At 34.7% G+C, this 21507-nt stretch overlaps 2 protein-coding genes and 1 long non-coding RNA gene across 9 annotated transcripts; 1 reads left to right on the top strand and 2 right to left on the bottom strand.

The window, feature by feature from the left end:
- Positions 1–1397: 1397 nt before the first annotated feature.
- LOC133683100 (uncharacterized) lies at positions 1398–5872 on the bottom strand. 3 transcript variants are annotated; one of them, XR_009836751.1, is made up of 7 exons: positions 5670–5872; positions 4857–5179; positions 3801–4248; positions 3117–3403; positions 2036–2404; positions 1597–1714; positions 1398–1506 (listed from the first exon to the last, which is right to left on the bottom strand). XR_009836751.1 is itself a non-coding variant. In XM_062106622.1 (6 exons), the coding sequence occupies exons 2-5, from the start codon at positions 5157–5159 to the stop codon at positions 2060–2062; spliced, it is 1383 nt and encodes a 460-aa protein (XP_061962606.1). In that variant the 5' UTR covers positions 5160–5179; positions 5670–5872; the 3' UTR covers positions 1398–1714; positions 2036–2059. The 3 variants fall into 3 exon arrangements, 2 of the variants coding, with proteins under 2 accessions (XP_061962606.1, XP_061962607.1); XM_062106622.1 differs by having other exon boundaries at positions 1398–1714; XM_062106623.1 differs by having other exon boundaries at positions 1398–1714; positions 4857–5176.
- A 1729-nt stretch (positions 5873–7601) lies between these two features.
- Positions 7602–9841, top strand: LOC133682116 (uncharacterized). 5 transcript variants are annotated; one of them, XR_009836617.1, is made up of 4 exons: positions 7610–8133; positions 8302–8536; positions 9068–9394; positions 9522–9841. It is a non-coding gene; the product is annotated as an uncharacterized LOC133682116 (long non-coding RNA). The 5 variants fall into 5 exon arrangements; XR_009836618.1 differs by having other exon boundaries at positions 7613–8133; positions 9166–9573; XR_009836616.1 differs by having other exon boundaries at positions 7613–8133; positions 9068–9573.
- An 861-nt stretch (positions 9842–10702) lies between these two features.
- On the bottom strand, positions 10703–12674 carry LOC133682285 (WRKY transcription factor 23-like). Its single transcript, XM_062105567.1, has 3 exons — positions 12089–12674; positions 11652–11795; positions 10703–11528 (listed from the first exon to the last, which is right to left on the bottom strand). The coding sequence occupies exons 1-3, from the start codon at positions 12481–12483 to the stop codon at positions 11102–11104; spliced, it is 966 nt and encodes a 321-aa protein (XP_061961551.1). The 5' UTR covers positions 12484–12674; the 3' UTR covers positions 10703–11101.
- Positions 12675–21507: the final 8833 nt, after the last annotated feature.

Below are 21507 nucleotides of genomic sequence, written 5' to 3'. Positions count from 1 at the left end.
CTCCATTCACAAACTGTAGTCTCTATAGCAATACCAGAGAAGGAAGCCATAATCTGTCCTCAATCGGATACTTTACAATTTCTTTTGCCCTATCTAACGATTTCTAGACTCGAAAGTCCTGTCTATGTATATAGATATATAGACCCCTTGATTACGCGTGGAAACTGGAATTGATGGTCCCTTTCATGAATATTAATAGGTAATTGGGAAACCCAAGGGCAAGACAGATATCAAGATCAATGTCCATGCATTTACTTCTGGTTTTCCTTGAAAATTAAAGAAGAGAGTACAAGATGGTGCCTTGCTAGTCATCGAAACTTGAAAGGAAGATACGTAGCCCATGTATCTTATATAGTTTGATACATGTAAAAATTAAATAGGTGAGAGATCTCCAGCAGGAAAGTCATGTACGTTGTATATGGGGAGAGCCTTTAATTACTTGAAGCGATTAATACAACGTGTCTCTAGACTCTCTGTTACATGCTGAATTGAAGAGGTTGGAATTTCTTTGGAGTATTTGGGTGAACTTTGAGAGTCCATTGTCAAGGCCAGCCATGGCTGGTAGGGGTTAGCACCCAAAGAAGAAGAAGAGAGATGAAAAGAGAGATTCTCAGAATCCATCATTCATTTCATCATAATTGTGTTGCATAAATTGCCGAAGTCTGTTACAGTCCAAACACCGCTTACCAGGGTCCAACCCAACCTCCGGACACCGAGGTCCAAACCCGAACCCGATTTAAGACATAGATGTTAATTTCAATGATGTGCCTCTGCTTGCCTAACGGAGTCTTTGCAGATGTCTTTCCGGGTTTCGTTCTAACAGTTATCAAAAGGTAAGAACCACTGAGGGGGGCTCCGGTGAAGTTTAATCGGAAAAGTTGGACAACGAGTTCCCCCCTCAAACCCTAATGCTTGCATCAACACTAGTTTTTTTACCCCCAAAAAATTCCGAACACATTTTAAAAAAATACAAGAATGATTTTAGTGGTTTTCCTTGTTTACAGGAGAAAAAAAAACTTATATGAGTCCGAGAAATAGGCGGCTCAAAAAATGAGAGCGAAGGAGAATACATAAAAAAGAGATAAAGAGGGAAAAGGAACCAAGGAAGAAAATGAAAAGAAAATTCGGTAGACGAACTCCACCTTCGTACACTTCTTCACCTATACACACCTATCTGAGCCTGAGCCTAGTGAAGCACCACTGGTATCATCGGGAAGAAAATTATCACAGAAAAGTGGAGAAAATCATCGAAAACTTACCGGGTTTATTTTCATTTTTATTGCATGGAATGTAGAATAAAAACGGGGGACAAAAATATAGATGTTTGCTCTTTTTATCTAATTGAAGAAATACAATACTGCCTAGGCACGTACTTCAAATGAGAAGGACATCGCATGTAACCATAAACCACAGTACTCTGAATTGAAAAATCAGCCAAAAATATAGTCCATTGATGCAAATATGAGCTAGTCAAAAGACGGCAACCTCCAACATTAGCAGACCTACCTAAGAAAATGATTACCACATCTCACCTATAGAAAAGAAGTATTGAACAGAGTCCAGCCACTAAATTGAAATTGAAGCAATTCTACTTACATACTAGGAGTGTCAGATGACTGGGATCATTCTCCTCTCGAGGTCAATAGGATAGCTGACAAACTTACCTAGGTCTGGGCCACTCCTGTGCATTACTCCTACGACCATGATCTGGGCCCTGAAAATTTTTGTATTCAAACTTTAAGCTAGAGCAGGAGAAGCATAACAAGATCTGCAAATACCCACAAAAACAGTCCTCCTAGCTTCTCCTGATCTTGCCCAAACAAAGGCCTGCTAAATATCAAAAAGCTGCATGCCTCGGTGCGTTGTGCATCAATAATTTTAGTGAAACACTGAACTTTTGGACATCATGTCCATCCATGCTCGTAAACTTGCCATGAATTTTAGGAAAAGGAGATCGGGAAAATAGAAAGATTTTGAGGTAGGGAAAAAATGAGAATTATTTCTCTTTTCTCAATTAAAGAGTGAGACAACTCACCTAATTTAGTTCCAGTATACCAAGTTAGTATCGATTGTACGCTTTCCCAAAAGCCTCGCGCCTCTGATGCTGGAACTCATCATATGTATCATGAGGTCTTGAAGAATAGTTTTCCATGTCATTTGAGCACCTAGCCCTTGAATCCATGTGTAAACTGTTTCCAGCATAATAAGGATTGGCTGAAGAACCATCAAATTCAGAATAAGAGTGCTGTTTATGGCCACCAAAACCAGACACGGAAATTGGCTGCCTTGGTTGTTGCTGATGCATTTGGGCATTGCATTGAAGAAACTCCTCCCACTGTCTTGTGTGTGTGCCCCTTAGAATAGCCAATCTCTGCACGTAATTCTCTCCAATTTCCCTGATAGTCTAAAACCCACAAGACCAAACAAGATTAGAATTTCCTGATAAATACAGCAAGCGAGGAGATTTTGATAGGCACTCTTTGTTTTTTCACTAAACATAAAGATCACGTCACAGTAAATTCATCAGAAAAATTAAACTTCATTGATGAGAAAACAATGGAACTCAACACAACAGTTCATCTTCTCTAATCAAATAAGTGAAGGGGAATAAAGAAAGACATCTAGAATAATCATACAACATTAAAATTCCTACACACTTAAATACTAATTTCCATGGTTGTTTGTCTTTATTCTCCATCAATAAGCCACATTGCCCTCTCCAACACAATTCCAGTAACAAGATAAAGAAGGAAATGGATAATTATGGTTACTTAATTACTTTATGTTACTTTTTAATATTTCCTTGAAGGTTAATTGTTTTGCATGGTGATAAAGACTAGCAAATCCTAGCCATTATATTACAGTTCTTTGCTGTTTCTACTGTTTTCCTCTTCCCACCCCATGTCAATTATGCATATGCAAAATTTAACCACAAGAAACAAACAATTAAAGTAGATCTCACATAAAACAAATACCCAAAGATCAGATGAGCTAGTCAGCTTCTGAATTAATTACAAATAACACAGTCCAAAATACAGGTTTGGCAAATGAAACTTGAGTCAGCCAGTTACAATTCAAAAAACAAAAAGTACAGAACTACTGAGATAGTTTAATACCTCACGATGCTTGTAATTTTCTTCATCTTCTTCTTTGTCACGAATTCTAGAAAGCTCCATTGCATCTCTCTTGTACTCTAACTCCAGTTCTTCTAACATCTGCGGGAAAGTAGAGTAATCAAACTGATGGCCAGACCCCTGCCTCTCAATATCCCGTCCTGCAGTTCTATAACCAGCCGTGCTATGACCATGACCATCATGCGAGCCATAAGAGTTGCCAGCATAAAGGGGACGTGCAGGAGATTTAGAACAGCTTGAGTGACTTCTACCTCCATCATTACCATAAGCTTCATCAAATGAAGAGTACGTTAAGCACTTGATTCGAGATGCTAGCATAGATGGTAGCTTTAATTAGAGATACCATCTAGTATTCACATAGTGAACCAGCCGTTGCAAATAAGTCCAAATTTCCTTTCAGTAAAAAATTTCGTTTTGGAGGCAATCCAGTCATTTCAGACCCATCAATGAATGATACTTCAGAATCGTACACATAATTCTTGAAGATAAGAACTTACCTCTTGCTGCAAACACATGACAAGCAATACACAGCATCATTACATACTCAAAATTTGGGGAAACAATTGCTACAGACATTCGTGGAAACTTGTACAAGCCTAACAAACTATGAACATTGGATTACCAGTTTTTTATGGATGCCGAAAACATATCCTATGCTGTCCCTACCTTGTGGAGAACCCCTTGAGAATTTATGCAGATCCTCACGACTGTCTCCCTTAATCTTATCTTGTCTTCCAAACCTCTGTTGATATCGTGATGTATCATATGGGTGACCTGGATAGGACCTTTGGGAATCAGAGTGTAGCAGCCGTGAACCAACAGGGCTTCTCTCAGGGGACCTAGATCTACTCTTGTGGGAACTAGAAGAGCCCTTCTGATCACCCTCCCCCTTGATAACCTTGTGCACAGCATCAACACCTTTCGCCAAAATTAACCTATCCTTCCCGCTAACAATTATAAATTTCTCCTCCATTTTGATTTTACAACATATGTCCTTCTCGATACCCTGTATCACTTTCTCAGTAAATAGAGCTTTTATATGATTGTCCCTTGCTGCAACCCTTTCAAAGAAATCTTGAGATTTGCGATTAGCCCCAAGAGTAGAGGGGCATCCCTGAACAAGTACCAGAAAGGATGGCACAACATTCAATCCCACAGCTAAAAATAAACGAAGAGAATAAGAAACAAACAACTAGACCTCTGACACTGGGAAGTGCAAGTAAAAAAGAAAAGAATAACAAAGTGGCATCCCTCTTCTCTTGCACGTGAGTTAGTGTTATTCATGCAGTAAAGTTATACAGCGCCACAAAAGTAAAAAGTGAAGTGAAGCATGTCGAGTCCTAAATCAAAGTGGTATGATTAGCAGGAAGTCAATCTCATCCAACCACAGTTAATCTAAGAAATCATTCAGTTTGGGCACTAAGTTTAATTCTCAAGCATGCCCGAGTTGGTTTTTTATACATTAACACAAGATTTCATGTAAACCTGCAATGAAGGCAAAATAGATTCAAAGATAGCGCCACCAGAGCATAACAAAACTGCAGTTTCCTCGTGCTTGTCACAGGCTCCATCCCATTAGAAATCACAAATAATGACTTGTCATACATAAAAGAGAGCATTCATAGATAAAAGTGCAATATGAAGTGAGAATGTGATGCGCTCAAGCATATGAAGAAAATTTACAAAATTCACCAACTTATTTTCCAACAAACAATACAGTACCTGAGTAAAATGACCCGATTCCCCACATATTTTACAAATCATTTCTTCCTCTTTCCTCTTCTTCCAATTCCGCTCAGTAGCCTTGGATTTAGCTTCCCAAAACTTTGCTTCTCGGCTCGTAAAATCGGTTGGGACAGCATTTGGGTCAGGAGTTTCCTCTTCCTCATCAGAGTCCACATGGGACCTTTTATTTATTTTTGCCATATCATGTGCACTATTGACTGTAGAGCCTGGAGGACCAGTATACTCCTTGTAAATTTCACTAAAATCATCGTCGATATCTGGATCCGGCCGTGTTGCCATTCCAAAAGACACTCAACCTTCTAAAAAAAAAAATTTAACACCCTATCACAAATGAAGTAGAATAAAAACAAGAACCCTGATCAACCAAGCAGCAGGAAAGTCATTACAACACTAGAGCTGTTTTTTCCTTGCCTAACGAGTATCACAGTGATGTTAAACTTGTTCATAAAATTGACTACTGTATTGTATTAACATCAGAAAGAGATGGTTCTTAGATGCCAAGTGGCACAAAAAATTTTGTGTCGGTGTGATTACATGTGATGCAGTTAAGAAAAAGATGAGAGTAAAAATAACCCAAATGCTTCACTTCCTCCGCCAAACTAATAAGCAGCTGGTTTACCTTTTGGATTGCAAATTATAAATTTTGTATTTGAAGGGGGAAAAAACTCAAAAAGTAACTGAGACCTTGACTGCAAGTAACAAGCAAACATTATTTTTCTTTATTCTGTTTTCTACTGGTGATTTTAAGGAGCAAGCGAATCGGAAACTAGGAAGAAGAAAAACATTTACCTGGGCGGGCGGGAGATAGAGAGGGTGATGCCAAGGCTTTCGCCGACGATGACCAGAGAAGGAAGCTACTAGGGCTGCGGGCTGAGTTATTTGTGTTTCCCCCCTCTCTCTGTTGGCTGAGATGGGATCGTTTTTATTGTCTGCATTTTATTTCTTTGTCCCTGTTTCGGATACACCTCTCACAACACGGGTCGAGCTCGGGCTCGGGGTTTCCTTTTCTTTGATTTCTATGTTTGACTAGCTATTTATCTCTCGGTGTAGTTTGGATATTTTTTTTAATAAAAAAATCAAATATGCAAGTTTTTTCAATATTTTTTTTACATAAAAAATATTAACTGTAAATTAAAAAATCTAATTTAATAAATTATGAATGATTTGTATCAATAAATAAAAAAAATCATTAATAATAGTTAAATACATATATATATATATATATAAAAATTAATGTAAATCAAAGTATTTGATCTCACAATATGGGTAATTTACTTAATTATATTTAATTAATATATTTATTTAAATCAATTTTTTTTATCAATTGATAGTAAAAATAAACATACACATAAAATTAATTGAATAAAAATTAAATAGAAAAAATATATCGTAAGGTTACACTTATTAGAAATACTATCCAAAAGTAAATAATTTTTATTTTTAAAAATAAAGTTCAATTATATAAAACATAAAAATTTATAAATAAATCAGAATAATCTCTTAAAATATTTAATACATACAAAATAATTAAACAAAGAACCACTACTTAAAAAAGGCTACATACAAGAAAATAAAAAATTAGAGAGGAGAGGTATTAACTGAAATATTGTTTTAAAAACACATAAAAAACATGATTTTTTTAAAAAGAAAAAATTACAAAAAATAAAAAATAGATCAGTCGTCACTGGCCTCGTTCATTTAGGACAGACCTGCACACGAACTCTATTTTTAAAAAAAATTGTAATTGGGGTGAATGACATATCGTCCGTCACAATATTTTTTAAGAAAAGAACCTCAGATGATATGTCATATGGAATTCCTCAGATTTTGACTACTGTGATGGCTGAAAAAATAGGATATATGTTCTTTTACCCAGACACTTGTTTTCAATTTATTTTTAACCTAAAACACATGGAAAAGAATCTAAACACATTTACAAATTCATAGATGGCTTTAAAAAAACACACAAAAAAAACAAAATTAATCTACAACTAAAAATCTTCTCGAGCATTAGATTTGGTTTTTTAAATAATTTAAAGGTTAACAAACACCTAAATAAAAATTCTCTCACCAAATGAACCTTTTAACATCAAGATCGATTATATTGGTTACCATAATCAGTGGTATTGCCAACTTTTTCTTACTCTACTACCAAAAAATGATGAGATCTTCCTCTCTCTTTTTTTAAATTAGAAACAAAAAAATAACAAAAAAAAGTTACAATGCCAAAATAAGATTGAAAAAAATACATTAAGGGATCAAATAGGTATAAAATGTGAAGTTTGAGGAGTGAAGTGAGAAAACTTTAAAACCATCACCTGTATGTAATGTATTTTTCACTTAGATCTTCTGTCTTTTAATTTTATCTTTAGTCAATAAATTTAATTCAACTACCTTTTAATTTGATCAAAAAAATATTATTATGCAAGAAAAAGTTTGATGATAAAAAAAAAACTAAACCATAAATTTACAATAAAATATGAGAGAGGATAAATAACGAGGAATAAACAATGTTTAGAACATAAGATTTAAAGTTTTGTATAATAATTTTTAGGAATGGGGACTTGGACACACTTTTTGGATGCATATCAATTATCAAATAAACATCAGGCACACTCTAAATGCAACTAGAAATTAAAATTCACGCATCCAGCTAGTATTCTAAAGGCTATAATAATAATAATGCAAGAATGGCAGGATTCAAATCATGGTCTTGTGAATTTTTACACTCCGACAACCTATGAAACCCATTTTGTGAGTTGTTCAGGAGAAAAGGGTGGAGTTGGTGCGTACAAAACCCATTTTTAATTTCTACAAGCCCTGCCAACGAGGCAAACGTGGTTGGTCCATTAGAGAAAAGGGTGTGGTTCTTGAGTCCAACAGGAAGGCTAAAAGATAACCTTAGGTTTGGGCATGGCTTGTTCAAGCCCAGCCGGATCTCTTCCTGTATCCAAACGCTGGGTTTCTAGATTCTTCTAAGACCCCCAGAATTCCTCTAGATGGTTGGCGTAGATCAGTCATCATAGTAATCACTTGCGATTGTGCTTATTTTGCATTTGGTTTTATTTACAAGTCTTCTGTTCAAGTAATGACAAATTATCCTGATAAATGTAATTCGCTTAACATTCATGTTGTAAAGTTCACATTGCTTTCTCAATTGCTGGAATATTACTAGATCAGGCATGATAATGTTTGTGATTAACCATCCAATCTGATGAAAAATAGAGTTTTTGTCATGGGCTCAATTAAAAAAGTGTGTTTTCTCTCATTCTTTAATGCCAGCAAGCGTTACTCTATGTTCTCTCCACGTTATTCGTTTAAAGCTTCTTGTTGTAGTAATCTATTTAGATTCATTAACCACTGCTTGCAGATGAATTAGTGGGGAGGATCTTTCTTCACTTCACTTTGCTTATTTTTGCAGGAGCTAGATTGTGTGCAAATACGATCGGAAACAAGCCCTGCTATCGATCCCACCTGTGTTTAACAAGTATGCAGTTTATACTTCTATTTATCTATTTGGATTCAGTAGCCACTGGTCGTGATTGAATTGGTGGGGAGGATCTTTCTTCGTTCACTTTGCTTATTTTTGGAGGAACTGGATCGTGTGCAAATAGATAAATAGAAGTCCTGCTATCAATCCCACCTGTGTTTAACAGGTCCGCAGTGTTATACTTGTATTTGCTAGACCTCTTTAGGATTCAAGACTGTTGTTTTTATTCTATGCAATTATTTCAGGAGATTTAGGTTGCTCAAAGTGGCTGTTTGAAGTTATTTCTCTGGTTTTATCTATTCTTCTGAGTTCTGCTACCACTAATATTGCCAGCCTGATTAGTATTTCTGATATCGGGATTTAGCTGCAAGCTTAATAATTCACGCTTGGAAGGTTCTGGAGGTTCAGCAGTTCTGACTTTTTTCTATAGAGCTGCGGGCCTCTAGTAAGCTAATATATACTGGGAATGTTGGTCGTCCATGGCATTTAATATTGGACCATCTCTAATTTCAACCTAGCCGTCCAACCAGTGTTGGTACTAATATTTGAAAAATCCAAGAGCAATCAGCTGCATCCAATGTTTCTCAGCATGTCCTTCTCATTCATTTTTTTTCCTGTTTTCTTTTATTTCTTTTAAATCTAATCTCTTCAAATTTGGGCTGTGAATTGCTCGTGGCTGCACATGTTCTTCTTGTAGATTAAATGTACAAACAGCTTTGAGGCTATCTTCTTCATTTCATTTTCCATTCATCTCCCTTGTATCAACCGTGGATGTGTACTTGTTCTGGAATTCAGGCATTTAAAGCAGCATTCCTGTGGAGAAAGCATAGATGACATGCATTTGGGTCTGTGGTGAATTATTCTGAGTAAATCTTCCTGGAATACATCATTTAGTTGTTTCTTGCTGAGTTTGTGGCCCATATTGCTGGGAAATGCTTTGCTACCTGATATTTACCCTTGCCTAGGTTTTGCTACCTGGCTAAAGCAGCGTGCACTTTTGCAGCTTCACTACAGAGTTGGTAAGGTATCAACAAGAGTAATTAATTTACTAGAATATGTAAAAACTACAGTGCTTTTCTATCTGAACATCATTGCTGTATGAAATGAGGAACTGACTTGATGGCAAAAGTTATTTTGTGTATGCTTTGAAGGTTCTGGTAATTTACGACTCTTTATGGAAGGTCGAGGCAAGATTTCTCAGTGTTTCTTGGACCATTCTAGATGGCATTTCTTGTGTGACACTGAGGTGCTACTATAGATACAGAATGTTGCAGAGAACGATTTTTTTGCTGTCCAACAAGAATATCCTAGTTGTGCTCTGTCCTATAAAGTTTTCTTTGACTTGGTGTTGTGTTCTGCGCCTTGTTTTGGTCAAAGGGACTCGTGTTTTGTTGACAGGTTGCTGGGTGTAAATCCTAGCCTTGATGGTAAGTTGAAATGTGCTTTGTCGGGCACATATGGTCTTGATGCTTCTATGGGTGCAAGGTTAATCTTTTCCCAATTGGCGTTGGCGCTTTGGAATAGTATCTGGCTACATGTCAAATACTTCAACAATTGAGAAATTTCTAACTTCTAAATCCATCTTTAAGCGAGTTCTTAAAGTGCTGGTAGGCGTGCATAATCTTTCTGCAACCATCCGCGATCTTAGGGTGAATTATGATATCGTAATCTGAAAATCGCACGATCGGCGATTGGCAGACAAAAAATTATTTGTATATTGTTCGCTGTGGCTGCTGGCATACCCCCATTAGCATCCTGAACCCGAGCGACAACCCGTTTGCGCCGCTGGTATATAGATACTCCACAATGCCTAGGGATCCATCCATTAAGGAATCAAATATTCCCAGAAAAACAACAATATCACATGGCGAAGAAGCATCGAACGACAGAAAGTGATCAATCCATTTTTCCCATTGCTTTATTTAAGTTCACGGTCCCCAATTAGAATCACTGGAAACGCAGTCTATATTCTTTCAACATGTGTGCAAGCAATTGACTCTGTCAAGCAGTTTTACCTTTTTAAACCACCATTCTTCAAGGAACCGAAAGCATAACTATGGCCTGGGCACGGGCTTAAAAAAACAAAAAAGCATTACTTAACAAAGCTAAAAATAGGAGTAGACTCTGGAGTGGTTAAGATATTCTTCCTCTTTGTTTCCCTCGGTTCATATTCAGAAGAGACAGCACATTAATTTTCTCCACCAAATTCTCACGACTGAGTTCCTTTTCTAAGAAAAACAAATAATTTTGCGGATTCCCGGACAAAGAGAGAAGCTAGAAAGCTTCCCTAGCAAACTGCATCCTCAAGAAGAAACCCTAGCACTCAAAAGTCTTCAGTCCATGAAATCAATGCACATTCCTTCGACAACAAAAACAAATGGTAAAGGACAAACGAGAAGGTAAGAAGCATTGAAGGAGAAGCAAACTCTTTTTAGCTTATATAGTTTACTCCACATGGTAATCTATCTCTACATACAACCTAAGGGAAGATTGGTGCAAAAAAAAAAAAAAAAACTAGAGAACTGAACCCAACTGGATAATGGCTAAAAAGCCATAAGATGAAGAAGTTCGAGTTCTTCTACAACTGCAAGTCTGCAAGAGAAATTACGACCAGGAAGTCAGTAAGACATTACATACCATGATGCCATATCATTAAGGGGTCTTTCATCTGCAACTCTTTTAGAGAAGTCAGTTAAAGGGAAACTACAAAGCAGTAACACAGACTTCTCCTCTACTCTTCCTTTAGCATATGGGAGGGGACGAGATCTTGAAGAAGCCCATGATCCTTGAGAAAAGTCGACCCTGAGCTGCTGCAAAAGCGCTTCTCATATTGTAGATAATTAATCGCAGCAGCATTTGTGGTGCTTCCATTGTAACCAAAACCCAAAGGTGAGAAGCTGTTGACAAAAGGTGGTTGTTGTTGTCGACTTTGATGTTGTTGGTAGAAAGATAATCTCCTTTGCATTGGCATCACAAAGGCAGCAGTGGACGAGAAACCAGAATCAGATGCAGGTCCAGTAAAGTTTGGACGAGGCATGACCGGGCTAGGATGGGTGTGTTGACCTTCATAAGTGGTCACAACTACGCTTGGATCACTGAAAGACCTCTCCACTCTCTTCTTCACATTACACGAGGCAGTGGTGCAACGATAGTAACTCCTAAATCAAACACACAAGGGCAACGCAAACCCATTAAAATTTCGAATAAAATTATGCAAATCTGGAGTCAAATGGCAAAGAAAGCAAAAGGCTAGAAGAAAGAGTTCACATTGGAGTTAGTACCTAGGAAAAGGGCTATTTTTCACAGCTTTTTGGCCGTACTTTCTCCATCTGTACCCATCTTCCAGATGATCAACCTCGCTCTTTGTCATGAATGCGAACCTCGGCTCTCTCTGTCTCTTCTGATTTGTCTTCTTCGGTTTCAACCTGGAAACAAAGCACAAAACCAACACACAAATTAGAAGGGCCGTGTCAAATTAATGTTCACACTCTAATAACCACATGACACCAAAACCCATTTCTATTTTCTTGATTACTAGTCTGAAAGGAGTTCTTAATTTGTAGCATTACACCGAACACGAACACGAACACGAACACGAACACGAACACGAACACAAAAAAAAAAAAACCATCTCCCCCCCCCCCCCACCTCAAATGGGTATCTTCTAAACATAAAATCACAACAACAAAACAAGTACGACAAAATACTGAAAACTCACTCTTTCTTGTTCTTTTCTTGCTCCTCTACCTCGTCATCAACACTCTTAGTAACAGGCTCGTCGTTCAAACCTTCACTAGAAGCCGATGAAATCGATATTGAAGAGTTAGGTGTAGCAGGCTGATTCAACAACTCTGGTGGCGACTCCGTAACTACTTGAACATTTGGAGCCTGCTCAGGTGGTATTGGCACCTGTATCATATCAAGCAAAGAAGGACTAAAGTCTTGCATACCCAGTAGCTCCATGAACCCTAAAGCGTTCTTATCTCCATCAACAAAGTCAAAACCATATTGACCCTGCATAAATGGATAGCTAGTTTGAACATGATCATTAGTAGTACTAAATGCCGGAGATCCATCAAATTTCTCAACCTTCACAACTTCTCTCCTCTCCATACCTCAAAATCAAAACAGTAAAATCTTCATCAAACAGAAGAGAAGCAGTGGTGTGGGGTTTATCTTCTCTTCTCTTCTCTTCTAGAGACCGAGAGTAGGGTAGGGTTGATCTGATTTTTTATGGTAGGTGGGCAAGTGAGAGGGAAAGTGAGAGTTTTGAGTGTGAAACAAAGCTGAGATTTTTGGGGTGGAGAATATAATAGCGAGGTTTTTAGAGCTTCGGGTGGATGAGCGCGTGAGGATGTGAGATTGCAACATGGAAGGTGTTGACCGGCAATTGTAGGTCAAGTTCTGTACGGGTTGAAAACAGAACCGGTCGTCAAATTCAATGCCGGAGCATGAGCTTTAAATTCTACTATATTTGTGGGTGTTGTGGACCGACACCCAAAGTGGTCGAAGCTTTCATGCGTAGATTTGACCGGAACCAGTTCGTAATGTGAACGAGATAGAGCAACCGGTGTGATGCTTACGGCTCACTCGCGTTAGCATCCATGCATGTGAACGGGGATGAATGAATGTATCCTCCAAGCCCAAAGATCTCCTTTCCTTTTTCCTTTTCCTTTTCCTTTTCAATAGTATTTTTTTCTCTCTCTCTCTCTCTTTTTATTTATTTATTTATTTTATTTTTTGCAAAAAACGAGAATGGCTGGAGTATTTCTTTTTGTTAGCTAGTGATCTGTCTGATTGGTTCTATTTTATTGGCATGCTCTAAAGAACTTAAGCCCCCACCGTCATTATTATATTTATATAAGTAGTGTTTTTTATTGCAGTGTACTAATCTTTTTAAAGTTTTTTTTATATATTAAAATAATATTTTTTATTTTTAATACCACTACTTCAAAATTATCAAAATAATAATAAAATTTTAATGTTAATTTTTCTTAAAAAATCAAAAATTTAAACAATTAGTCCGATTATACTTTAAAGACAGGTAAATAAAATCGGCATGTTTAATTTTAACCACGAGTCCGATCCGAGCCAAAAGGAGAGAGATACTTTCTTTTTTCCAGTAGAGTAATTTGAATGACCGTTATCTTCAAAGATATATATGACTATTGTGGATGCCATGCTCTTTCTAATATATACATGTTATGCAATTTAATTTAATTTAATTTAATTTAATTGCTTGATGAAAGTGCCAATTCTCAATTAACTAAAGACCAGTGATTTGATGGTGCTTTTGTTTCTATCAAGAAATATTAGGAGAATAATATTCATAATCATCCATAAGCATCTGGAGGAGGTAAATTCTTTTTTTGATTTTCTTACATGTGTGGTTTTTATGTTTTAAAAGCGTTTTAAAAAAATTATTTTATTTTTTTAAAATTAATATTTTTTTAATATTTTTATATCATTTTGATACGCTGATATTAAGAATATTTTTTTAAAAATAAAAAAAAATAATATATTTTTTTAATAAAAAATATTTTAAAAAACAATCATAACAATACTCTCAAACACTTTTAGATTACAAGAAAATAGTGGTAAATTTAGAAATATCAACTAAAACACAGTTCTTTTTCATTGACAATTAATTAAATTGTTTTATATAAATTTTTTTTAAAAATCATCACATCTCCAAACCAAACATAATTCACTACCAAAGCTAATTCATTACTAAGAGTATGTTTGGCAGTGTGGTATCGGTTACTTTTCAAATAGCTTTTCGTGCTGAAATACATGCCAATGGTGTTTTTTTAATTTTTAAAAATTATTTTTAATATCAGCACATCAAAACAATCTAAAAAATATAAACTGCACTCAATTTTTTTAAAAAAAATTCAAAATTTAACGAAATACAGGTTGAAACACATAGCCAAACAGACCTTAAAGCTAGGAGGTGGTAAAGCTAGAATTCTTACTCGCCATTTGGTAACCGGTGAATACTAAAAACTATTTAATTCTATTTATTTTTAAAAAGTAGAATACTTTTATAAATATTAAAACTAGATTTGAAAAACTAAAATAATATTTTTAAAACAAAAAATAAAGAAACTTCTGACAAGGGTATTTGGAAGGGAATAAAAACCCCTGCGGATGGAGTTCTTTTTGTGGAGCAACAAATACTGCGTAAGAAAACAACAGCCGAAGGTCAGTATGTCAGCAGTCAAAAAGAAGCTGATCGATGAAACTTTATTTATTAATTATTATTTCTCTCGACTGCAATAAAAAAAGAACCTAAAGTCGATCATCATAAAAAAGAAAAAAGAAAAAAAGAGAGAGATCGGTATCAACTCGTCCAAAAGGATGAGATGAGATAAGTTATTATTATGCAGATGGCATCCGTGGGCTGCAGGCTTCCCAGCCAGAGTCGGTGACAGCGGCTGCTTCTTTATTCTCTTTTGTAGTGAATTCTGCAAATCACCACACAAGAAAGATAAGATTTCTCTTTTTTGTTGAGAACTCTTTCTCGATCACGATCTGTAGCCACCGTGTGGAAAAGGCTGGCGCACGTGTGGTGGAAGGGCGGAACCCTAGCATGATTCGCGTGCATTCCCATCTCACCTCTGCAGGCTTCCATTATTTGCTTGGTTCCTCGCTTTTCTTTCTTCTTCCTTACAATTGTACTCGGTTAATATATATATATATATATATATATATATATATATAGTGTTTTTTAAAAAATTAAATTAATTTTTAATTTTTTTTTCTTGTTTTAAATTAATTTTTTTATATAATTCAAAGGTACTGATATTAAAATAAAAAAAATATTATTTTAATATATTTCTAAATAAAAAATAATTTACAATTCAACGACTAAACCAATAAAAAAAGTTATCTTTCAATGTTTTGCCAAGTAAATTCCAAACCAGAAAATTACCATAGATCCACGAAATCTTTCTTTCTTTCTGTTTTTGTTTCTTTTTCACGGAGTCAAATTAGGCCACGATACACGGCCCGGTGTCCCTACCATCTTCCCTAGGCGGTTGGCCCTTCTTTATCGTACACGTGTTTCTCTTTTGGGCCATTTTAAGTGGGCCCTTCAAAATCCACAGGCACGATTCACGAGTTTAATCCAACGGTCCATCGCAATTCTTTTTCACATTACACGCCAGCACGTGCCCTTATTTGTGCCGCAGAGTTTGGGTTTCCTTGCCGTCAAAATGAGAATCATTTGTGCATGCATACCCTTCTTTGCTTAAAAAAAAAAAAGGTGTAATTATTATATACCCCATTCCTAAATTCATGCTGTGATTTTTTCTTGAGGCTGGAGCGTGGATAAAAAGAATATTTTTATAAAAAGTTAAATGATTTATAGAACAAACTTTTTATATTTCATTTTTTTATAAAATACGAATCTGGGAGGTATAAACTAACGCAGGGATATTACTATAAAAGCATCATTAATTAAAGCTAGGAGGGGCTATTTTTCCAAAAAGCAACAAAAGGTTACACATTTACCAGTACATGAATCGGGGAAAACTATTTCTCAAGATTTCTCTGTTTTCTGAATGATTTAAATGACGTATAATGTATCGAGTCATCTTTTTGCAGTTAACCGGAGAACATATACAGACGTCTTCGAGAATATAATAGTAATAGTAATTGTGGTTTAAAATGTTTTTATAAAATATATTAAAATAATATTTTTTATTTTTTAAAAAAATATTTTTGCATCAAAATAATAGTAATTATTTTGAAGAATATAATAGTAATTATTGTTTAAAATGTTTTTTTAAAATACATTAAAACAATATTTTTTATTTTTTAAAAATTATTTTTACCATTAATACATTAAACCCATCTGAAAATATCAAAAAATTAAATAAAAATAATTTAAATTTTTAAAAACACAATTTCAATCAGATCACACTCCCATTATATATATATATATATATATATATATATATATATATATATATATAAAGAGCATGTTCAATCAGACACACACATATCACGTGTTAGTGAACCTTAAGTTAATTAGAGGTAAACTCACATAAAAAGATTTCAAAAAAATCAACTTGAGGTAGGAGTATAGGGGACAGAGAAATAACAGGCGAGTGTTCTTGACTGGTGTTGCTTCTTGGATACGTTTTGGAGCTCAGAACGAGACAAAGAAGACGCGAAAATTTAAATATCCAATTACTTGTTTTGATGTGCAGAGTCACCATCCAAACTTTCTTTCTCTACCAGCCTCCACCCTTAGCCTCGGCTACTTTGGTTTCTGGACACAGCCCAGCAATAATATTTGACTATGCTCACCAGTTTTTGCTCTGCTCATCGATGCCGCTCAAGCTTATCTTGTGCCTCCTGGTCAAATCTTTGATTCTGTCACCTTTCGTTAACTTAATTGATTATTTCTCCATTTTTGAAAATTTGGAGCTATAGCCTCTTTTATATACATGTGTGTGAGAAATAGAGAGAGAGAAGACTACTGCCCACATGGATTGGACAAAAATTCAAGTTCATCATATGATGGGGACTTAAATTGCAAATACCACGTGAATCTCGTAATTTAACAGCCAAAGTTCAATGAATCTTCCATCTGGGTCCTTATTTTACATTCCGTTTCTTAATCTTGTTGATTAATAGCGTGTCTCGTAATCATAGAGATCTTTAACTTTAATTAGTGTGTTCTGGGGTTTGATTAAGAAAAAATAATACGAAAAGCTCACAGAAAACCTGCTTCTATCATCGCTCCAATCTTCCCAATCGCAGCAAGGGAAGCTTGAAATGCGAGCTTCTCCTATATACTGGAGGGAAATTGTATGTTTCTAATTAACACCCTCATTTGTTTTATTATTATTTTGATAAATTAAATACCCTCCACTATTGGCATTGGGCTAATAATCCATCTAGCCGCTGTTTGCCCTTGAATTTTTATTTATTTATTTATTTATTACAGATTTATGAACCCACCTAATCCTTACTTTAATTTAAAAGGAACCAACTTGACGTAATCCCTTCCATGACAAACAACTCTCCTTTTCTGTAACGGCAGGTAGAGCTTCTTGAAGTTTGACATAACTGAGGCTCTTTCTTTCATGCTATTCATCCAAGCTCGTGAATGAGTAGCTTTTTAGCCTAATAGTCCTCTCGTGGATCATCGATCTTGGACTGATTAGGATTTTTCAAAACAAAGCTGGGATCAGAGCTTCACATGGGGAGGTCAAAGGAAGAACACTGGTCTAGGCTTTATTTTGAGTGGTCATATCGATTTTTTTAAAATTCTTGAACTTTTTATATTTTTTTATGGTTTTGATATCTTAATATAAAAATATATTTTCAAATAAAAAAAAAACAGTAACAAGATATTTAAACATGTACAACAACATGACATTATTACATATTTATTAAGAGGACTACGGAATTGGTCAAATATATATAAAAGGGTCCAAATTTAATGCATGTAGCTATCTTCTTGATAATATAGACACCAGATCAAGTGGGTGTTTGCAAAATGGAGCCCGTAGTATCTTCTTGGCTAGAAAAGGTCAAGCAACATGCACGTTCCTCTCTTACAAGGGCTCGTTTGATTTACACGCCCCCAATATAACAATTATGGTCATTCACGATCCTTTTGCCTTCTCAGTCTCGGGAAATCCAAATCGGAATGTGGACTTTTGTTAATGCATATCAGCTCAATGCAATGACAACCAAGGCTACCATTTATTAAAAAAAATCCAATTATTTTATTTTATTTTAGTTGAGAGTAGGTTTTATAGCCTCAAATCACCTTTGTTTTTGTATTTCTAAAGTATATTTTAAAAAAAATTTAAAAAATCATTGTTCTTCTTCGAATTATTTTTTGTATATGTTTTTCATATCGTTTTAATATAATAATATCAAAAATAAATTTTAAAAATATTATTTTAATATATTTTTAAATATAATAGGATAACAAACAAACTTTTAATATGCTTGTGTGGAGGTGGATTACGAGTGGACCTACAATGGGTTGGAAATTATCTGTATATCATACCCTGATTAGGATAGATTTAACAATCCTTCACGGGTTCGAATGCCTTCTCTTCTTTAATTTACCTATCTAAGCCTCAAAATTTAAATTTGCATTGGCAAGCACCGAGGCTAGCAAAACGATAAGAAAATCAAGACACTCAAAATGAAAGGAAAAAAAAAAAAAAAAGAAGCCCCTTTTCAGTACAGTTTTCCAATTTCACAAGGTGTACTGGTGCGCGATCAAAGCTAGTACATTCCAGAAAGAATGCTGACGGACATCGGCCCATACACTGGCAATGCATTGTTCACTGGAAATATACAGGGGCCAAATGCAACCGGTCATCGGCTGCCGCCACCATTTCCGTGCTCGGTTTGCTCAAGTATTCTTTGACAAGAAGGTGCAAGCCAAATTGATTTGCCATCGAACGATAGGCACACACGGTCAATTTCATCATCATCAAAGCCGCACGCCTCCTGGACAAGTCCATTCCATCCCCATACCGCCTATCCTTGAAAAAACCTTGTGATTACAACACATCGATCTTATCATCATTCATGAAGGCCATCATTGAGCTTGAACCAGTACGAAACAGTACCATCACATTACATTATTATTTCATTTCGCATCAGAATATGTTTGATTAGCTGCCTAATCATATATCAAAGTAGTATTACAGCTAAGGCGGAGCCATTCCATGCCCCCACTTTGATGCAATATGGAATTGGAAACTGTTGCAAGATCTTGATAAAGCGTTGCTGATATCATGTGATAGCGATCTTGTTAACCATCTTCGCCACTGTGCTCGGGTTTTGGCCCGGCGAACGTCTTTTCCAGGCAGGTTGGTCTCCTGGACCCACCTGGTTTTTCTTTCACCGCTTCTTTTCATCTCCGTCGGGCTTCAAATCAAAACATCTAGCCTGAGCTAGAGCTATGTTCTAGTATTCTTCCAACAGAATTAAATGCTTAAATAGTAACCTGCTAAGGTCTGGCCCAGTGCTTTGATGTAGGCAACCCAACGAATGCATTAAAAAAATGTTAGCGTTGCTTTTCTTTTCTTTTTTTATCGTTGTAAAATATTTGCAATAAGAACTAATAACTTGAACAGTGTATAAAATAAAATTAATCGCCAACCATTTGCATTAATAAATGAAAATAAATTGACGTGGCATGTTTGACTGTTTGACTTAACAGGCCATTAATAAATTGGCCACCCTGTTTAAATAGCAGTTTGGTTAAAAACAAATAACGCCACCGTCGTCTTAACTCCAACTTAGTCTTAAATGAAAAGACAACGGCACAAGCTGATCTATGAAATTGATTATTCGAATAATGAATATGATCTGGTTGGGCATTTTTTTTTTATTAGGCTCTTAACTAATTTTAGGTTAGATCAAAACAAGGAGGTGAAATTTAAAAAATAAATAAATATTAAAAGATTAAACTAAAAAAATAAAATAAAAGAATTTTCTAGACCGAAGTTAATCTTTCAAATTTGTAATCCGTAAAATTCTAGATCCGAATCCAATCAAGAAACTTAATCCCCAACTAATTTAATATTAAAAAATAAAATTATAAAAAAAAATCTAAATAAAAAAATTATTAAAGCAGAATGAACGAGGATCAACTTATCAAGTCATATATGGAAAATTTGAAGGATAAAATTGTAAAACATACTTCAATTGTAAAAATCATCTAAAATAAAATAAATAAAAATTAAAATAATGAGAATTAAATTTAACAGAAAAATATTGAAGAAAAATAAAACTTATAAATAAATAAATTGTGAACAATGAAACTTAAAAAATATTAGTTTTTTTTTAAAAAAAGCCATGCATATATTCTCTATTCTTTTATACTTATTATTGTCCCTTTTCTTTTGATATTTATTTATTTATTAATTTATCAAATCGACTAAGTTATATTAATATAAATTTTATATGATTTAATTAAAATCTTGTATATGTTAAGAGTTATGTCGAGAATTTTTAAGTTTGACTTGCTCAACTGAGTATAAAACAATTCTTTACATCCTGGATATATATTTTTATTTTTTTAATGTTTTTCATTCCAACTCATTACATATCACTGGAGGTAAACTAATTATTAATAAAAATGTAGATTCGATGCAGATATCTTTTGAAGATTAAAGAGACCAATTCCGATTAAACTACAATTAATCGGCTGTCGATTGTTTCCATCCTCGTTGATAATATCATCAATTATTACTAATTTGTGAAGATCGAAGATGGTGCACTTATTAAATGCCGAGACGAGCCCAGGTGTCCTCTATTCGTTCTGTCTGATGAGCCTATCCAATATGGCCCAAAAAACAAATGTGGCCGTCCTCAACCATATACTTCCAAAGTGTTCAAGATTGCGCCACTCTTTTTGTTTTGGAACTCAGGCCGAATAACTAACCCTCATTGCATCTGATCATGTCTTATTTTTAAAAATATTTTTTATTAAAATAATATATTTTTTAAAAAATTTAATATTAGTATTTCAAAGTATCTTTAAAAATTATGAATTTAATAATTTGTAAGACAAAGATTAATTTAAAAATCATTTTAAAAGACAAGATTGTATATAAAGTGAAAAAACTTCTCGATCATTGCTACCAAAATCTTAGTTCATCAATCATATATTTTTCTTTTAAATAAACAGTTTGTCCATGGATTAAATCAATTTATGTGTTTAGAATTGTGTTGATTTGAATTTCAAATGGAGTTTAAATTATAAAAAATAAATTAAAGTATTTATTTTTTTAAAATAAATTGTTTGGAATCTTTAGAATTGAATTCAATCTACGGATTGAATCATTTCATGTGTTTGAAATTCTCTTGATGGTGTTGAAAATAGAGTTTAAATCATAAAAAATAAATTAAAGTAAATCAGAGAGGAAACCCTCTTATATGCAAATCAATTCCTTTTAAAATCAATAATATCGAAAACACAATTTAAAAAATACTCTCTTTCATTTCTTCAAAAAAAAAAAATTATCTTTACTTTAGATTGTCCATGGTCTCCCAATTCACAGTGGCATGACCAAAACATACCGAATTAGTAATGGCTTGTTTACATTCATTTGCATCTTAACTAACATTTTGAATGGTTAGTTCAAA

Source organism: Populus nigra, chromosome 2 (genome assembly GCF_951802175.1).
Source record: "Populus nigra chromosome 2, ddPopNigr1.1, whole genome shotgun sequence".
NCBI classification, from domain to species: Eukaryota; Viridiplantae; Streptophyta; class Magnoliopsida; order Malpighiales; family Salicaceae; genus Populus; species Populus nigra.
This window is presented reverse-complemented; position numbering and strand designations above follow the sequence as displayed.

Excerpts from the sequence above, each read along its gene's own strand:
- LOC133683100 (XM_062106622.1), bottom strand. The coding sequence starts at position 5,159 with ATGGCAACACGGCCGGATCCAGATATCGACGATGATTTTAGTGAAATT. Across the intron at positions 4,249-4,856 it reads AATCGGGTCATTTTACTCAG|GGATGCCCCTCTACTCTTGG; the intron begins GTACTGTATTGT and ends GTACTTGTTCAG. Across the intron at positions 2,405-3,116 it reads AAAATTACAAGCATCGTGAG|ACTATCAGGGAAATTGGAGA; the intron begins GTATTAAACTAT and ends TGTGGGTTTTAG.
- LOC133682285 (XM_062105567.1), bottom strand. The coding sequence starts at position 12,483 with ATGGAGAGGAGAGAAGTTGTGAAGGTTGAGAAATTTGATGGATCTCCG. Across the intron at positions 11,796-12,088 it reads CAAGAAAAGAACAAGAAAGA|GTTGAAACCGAAGAAGACAA; the intron begins GTGAGTTTTCAG and ends CTTTGTTTCCAG. Across the intron at positions 11,529-11,651 it reads AAAAATAGCCCTTTTCCTAG|GAGTTACTATCGTTGCACCA; the intron begins GTACTAACTCCA and ends TGTTTGATTTAG.